General features: G+C 50.2%; 2 protein-coding genes across 2 annotated transcripts; one reads left to right on the forward strand and one right to left on the reverse strand.

Annotated features, from left to right (window-relative positions):
• Positions 1 to 16: 16 nt before the first annotated feature.
• On the forward strand, positions 17 to 2,351 carry CG4332 (uncharacterized protein). Its single transcript, NM_132633.4, has 2 exons — positions 17 to 968; positions 1,048 to 2,351. Exons 1-2 carry the CDS (start codon positions 75 to 77, stop codon positions 1,840 to 1,842), a joined length of 1,689 nt encoding a protein of 562 aa, NP_572861.1. The 5' UTR covers positions 17 to 74; the 3' UTR covers positions 1,843 to 2,351.
• A 72-nt stretch (positions 2,352 to 2,423) lies between these two features.
• Bap60 (Brahma associated protein 60kD) lies at positions 2,424 to 4,487 on the reverse strand. Its single transcript, NM_078588.4, has 3 exons — positions 4,245 to 4,487; positions 2,893 to 4,176; positions 2,424 to 2,832 (listed from the first exon to the last, which is right to left on the reverse strand). The coding sequence occupies exons 1-3, from the start codon at positions 4,350 to 4,352 to the stop codon at positions 2,677 to 2,679; spliced, it is 1,548 nt and encodes a 515-aa protein (NP_511143.2). The 5' UTR covers positions 4,353 to 4,487; the 3' UTR covers positions 2,424 to 2,676.
• Positions 4,488 to 4,582: the final 95 nt, after the last annotated feature.

The raw sequence follows: 4,582 nt of genomic DNA on the forward strand, positions 1-4,582 counted from the left end.
GTTTTGCCGGCTCTAGTGCCAATACCAATAAAACGCCGGCCAACGCACCAACGAGAAAACCGTAAGAGGAGGACATGGCCCTGCCCTCGATCTCCACGCTTCTAGGCGTTGCATTTCTGGCGTACATCGGCCACTCCATCTACCAGATGTCGCAGCTCTTCACTACGCTGCAATGCAGCGGTGTGCCGTGCTACACATCATTCCTGGCGGACAGGCCACGCCTGCAACTGGCATTGTTTTCCTCCCTCAGCAGAAGTCCCATTGCCACCGAGGTGCGGGATCTGTACAAGGCCAAGAGGTTCGACTATGATCAAAACTTTGAGCACGACTTCGAAGTGGATGTGCCGCTGAGGACGCGCCGGAATGGCTCCCTGTATCTTCATGTGGTCTTGGCCTTGGAGGGTGAGCCACTGGAATGGCGTAGCCTGCGCAGAGATGGGCCCACCGTTGTCCATACGATGAGTCTCACGGATTACATAGTGCCGCGGGCGGAGGCCTTTAAACTGCTTGGAGATTCCGAGAAAGGTGCAGCAGCCGCTGTCCAGGAGAAAGAAAAGAAGAAAGCCTCCACCACTGGACGTCCCAGCACCCACATCCGATCGAATGTTTACGTCACCCTGCTCAACGATCTCTATTCCGTTTCGCAAGCGGATGTCCCACCTGAAATGGCCCCCTTGATACGTGTCAATCGCAATCAACAGATCTTGCCCATCCTGCAGACTGATACATTTAATACGCGGCTAAAGGATCTAGTGCCCGTCACCCGCAATACCACCGAATTCACATTCAGCTTCCACTACAAGCCCGTGGGCGTGGGCAAGCTCCGTCTAATGCTGCTCATGGAACACGCCACCCAGGCGCTGCTCACCATTGGATTTGCTACCAAGGATATTGACGAGGTGAAAGGCATCTTTTCGGACACCAATGTATACCTTTTGTGTGGCACCATCTTTGTGTCCAGCATCCATGTGAGTAGAGATTGAAAAATTGCAACATACGTCATATGCTCCAGTCCTATAACTAATTTATGTTTCCCTTTTCCCGCAGATGCTCTTCGACTTTTTAAGCTTTAAGAACGACGTGGCCTTTTGGCGCAAAAAGCAGTCGTACGAGGGGCTATCAAGCCGCACCACAATGTGGCGAGCGTTTTCGCAGATCGTGATCTTTTTTTATCTGCTAGATGAGAATACGTCGTATCTGGTACTTGTGCCAGTTGGCCTGGGCACGCTCATTGAGCTGTGGAAGTGCAAGAAAATCTTCCGTCTGGAGCTTAGCTTCAGTGGCCTGGTTCGTCGCAAGCTGGAGCAAGTTGACCGGCGGAATGGTGACCAAGCTGGCGTGAAGTCAGGTCAGCTGGCGGAGGAGCAGAAGACTGATCAGTTTGACAGACAGGGCATGCGATATCTGAGCTATCTGCTGTATCCGCTTTGTATATGCGGAGCGGTCTATTCGCTCCTCTACCAACCACACCGCTCCTGGTACTCATGGACACTTAACTCACTGGTGAACGGAGTTTACGCCTTCGGTTTCCTGTTCATGTTGCCGCAACTGTTTGTAAACTACAAGCTGAAGTCTGTGGCCGCATTGCCGTGGCGCGCATTTATGTATAAAGCATTTAATACCTTCATCGACGACTTCTTCGCCTTCATCATCACCATGCCCACGGCCCATCGGGTGGCCTGCCTGCGCGATGATATTGTGTTTATTATCTATCTGTATCAGCGCTGGCTGTATCCGGTTGACAAGAGTCGGCTGGACACGGGTCTGTCCATTAGCGAGACCCCGGATACGGGCAACAGCTCATCCGCTTCCATTGCTGCCAATCGCAAGAAGCGAAATTGATCCTATATCAGCAAAAGGAGTAAAGGTTGCACATTCCGCCTATAGCTTGAGGTCTAGCCCGAGACGTAGTAATCCGAGTCCGTCTTTAGTTTACTAGTGATATTAATCCTGTGTTGTAGTCTAAACCGTTTAAAGCTTGTGCGTAAATCGTTAAGTTAAGAAGCATCAACTGAAAATGCGTTTTATACAATTTTAAATCAACAGCATCAAAGGATTGCAGAACTATGGAACTTACTAAAACACATAATTTTAAAGTATAAATTATGAAATATTGTGAGATGACTCAAACGCTGGCCTTTCACATTGTTAGATTGGTCAGCTAAAACCCTACAATAATATATCCAAATGTAGATCAAAACGTATTTTAGAAACAATCAGTTAACATGAAATCGTATAGGATCGTAAGGCTACAAGTGATTCTAAAATCTCAATTAACCAACAAATGCATTTTCTAAAATTTAAAGGGAACCCAAAAGTATCAAAAGGCTAAATATATATAAAGTCAACTGAAATCACTCGTAATAAAAATTAAACTTTAGTGTTTCTAAAAGTGAACCGAATCAAATTTTATAGACAGTTTTATATTTGTATGCCATTTTATTAGCTTACAGTTAAGTCCAATATTTGTGCTGGATGTGGGTATTTGGGACAACTGCAAAGGGGATTTTCGTTTTGGAACGGGATGGAGTTCGGCTTGTCGGAAAAAAAGGAAATATTTTAAGCTTAAACTAAACTGGCGAAGGAAAAAGAGTTTGCCGTGCGCACGGTTTATGGAGGTCTCTTGACGGTGGACTCCACGAATTGGCTGGTGGAGATGATCAGCTCATCATTCACCTAGCCGTTGCGTATGCCCAGCGCCTGCTCCAATTCGGCCCGCTTCTGGTTGACCTTGGTGAAGAAGTAGCGCGAAACGGCCTCGTGCGTCCATGGCTGGTAATAGAACTCCGCCCGACGCTCCTCCTCCGGATTGCCAGCTACATCGGTCATCAGCTGAAAGGACGAAAGGTTTAGACAACGGTATGAGGCAAAAAAGAAAAAAAAAGAACTAACCTTCAAATCCCTCGTCTCACTGATGATCCAGCGATGAATAAACATTTGTGGATCCTTGGCGAAGCTTAGGAAGAACTCCCTGTTCGTCTTCATCTGGTTGATCGTGTCCACCGTCTCGTGGATCTTGGTGTCCAGCCCCTGGATCTCCTGTTGGCTCGCAGTGCTCATCAGGAAGCTGTTCATCTGGTTTTTGAGCGTATCATCCACCTCCACATCGATGTCGTAGCAGGCAGTCTGCTTGTTCTCTGCACCGCTCTCAATGAAATGATTGATCACAATCGGATCGGGCGGATGCAGCAGCGGATTGAGGCGTTGCGGTATCTCGGCAAACTTCATCCGCTGGCAACTGAATATCTGCTCCAGATACTTGTCGCAATTGATGTACTCCCGCTCGTGGGCATCCTGTAGCTTGTGCGTCTTGATGTACTGCCACAGGGCGGATATGATCACCGGCCTGGTCTGTGTGTGTACGCCCAGCAACCTGGCGAGTCGCGGGTCCAGCTTGAACTGCAGCGGCTGGTAGTCAAGCAGCAGGAGGATGGTGCAGCGCACATTGCGATCGCCCGGCCGCTTCACCTGGAACCCGTCCGTCTCCTGGGTGGTGTGAGTGCGATGCCACTCGACCAGATGGTTGTCCGGACCGTACAGTTCCTTATCCAGCTCGATAACCAGCGACTTGAAAAACGACGAAAACTTGCGTTTGATCTTTGTATTGGGATCGCCCTTGCCATCCTCTAACAGGCGACCCTCCACCCGCAATTCCCAAGAGGCAACGGCGCCCTCCTCGCCATCATTTGTGGGCTCCTTGCTGGGATAGAATGTGTTCGAGATGAAGATGCGCAGCTTGCGCTTCTGCTTCATGGGGCGCTTGAGGGCCTCCTGGATGTCCAGACGTTTGCGCATTATGGTGGCATCCAGTTTTCGCTCAAACGTCAGCAGATCCATGTACGCTTGCGATTCGGGCACCAGATCCCGCACCTTCTGCGGCAGTATCTTTTCGGCCAGCTTCTTTTTCTTTTTGGCCGTCGCAAAATCACTTTTGCTACCACCGCCACCCAAACTGCGGGATTCATTTGACCTCTTGCTGCCTCCGCCGGATCCAACACCGCCACCTCCGGCTCCAGTACCGCGAAGGCTGCTCTGAAAGCCCGGCTGTTGGGCGGCGCGCTGCAGTAGCGATGGTCCCGGTACGCCGGGTACTCCAGGAACTCCCGGTACCCCGGCCACGTTCGCCGTGCCGGGAACAGGTTGAGTAGTGTTCGGATGCAGGGGAAACCCGCGCGGCTGTTGCGGATAAGATTGTACATGCTTAATTGAAACGGTAGGTGCTGGATAATGCGTGGAAAACTCACTGGAAAAGAGGCGCCTGGCGGCGGATAGGGACGCATGCCGGGCGCCGGTGGTGGTGGCTGATAACGCGACTGCACCGGCGCTTGGCCAGGTGCAAAGCGTTGCGACATCTTTGCTACGAAGTCCTCCCTTTTTTCCAGCCGTAAACAATTGCCCTTTGCAGACGAAGGAAAATTTCTGCCTTTTTGTTTCAATACAACAACGCGTCAAACACACACACAATTTCGCCTGTAAAATGGCGTCAAAACAGGGATGCACTATTACTGGTGGTGGTCGACTGGGCGATAGATATTACAACGTTTGGCAGGGCTGCGGCTATCATTTTGCACTTTAATCGAAG

Source organism: Drosophila melanogaster, chromosome X (assembly GCF_000001215.4).
Source record: "Drosophila melanogaster chromosome X".
Lineage (NCBI taxonomy): Eukaryota > Metazoa > Arthropoda > Insecta > Diptera > Drosophilidae > Drosophila > Drosophila melanogaster.

What these genes read in the sequence shown, in the direction of transcription:
- CG4332 (NM_132633.4), top strand. Translation starts at nt 75, where the DNA reads ATGGCCCTGCCCTCGATCTCCACGCTTCTAGGCGTTGCATTTCTGGCG. An exon ending in TCTTTGTGTCCAGCATCCAT is followed by an intron (nt 969 to 1,047) that starts GTGAGTAGAGAT and finishes CTTTTCCCGCAG; the next exon opens with ATGCTCTTCGACTTTTTAAG.
- Bap60 (NM_078588.4), bottom strand. Translation starts at nt 4,352, where the DNA reads ATGTCGCAACGCTTTGCACCTGGCCAAGCGCCGGTGCAGTCGCGTTAT. An exon ending in CGCCAGGCGCCTCTTTTCCA is followed by an intron (nt 4,177 to 4,244) that starts GTGAGTTTTCCA and finishes TATCCGCAACAG; the next exon opens with CCGCGCGGGTTTCCCCTGCA. An exon ending in GTGAGACGAGGGATTTGAAG is followed by an intron (nt 2,833 to 2,892) that starts GTTAGTTCTTTT and finishes TCGTCCTTTCAG; the next exon opens with CTGATGACCGATGTAGCTGG.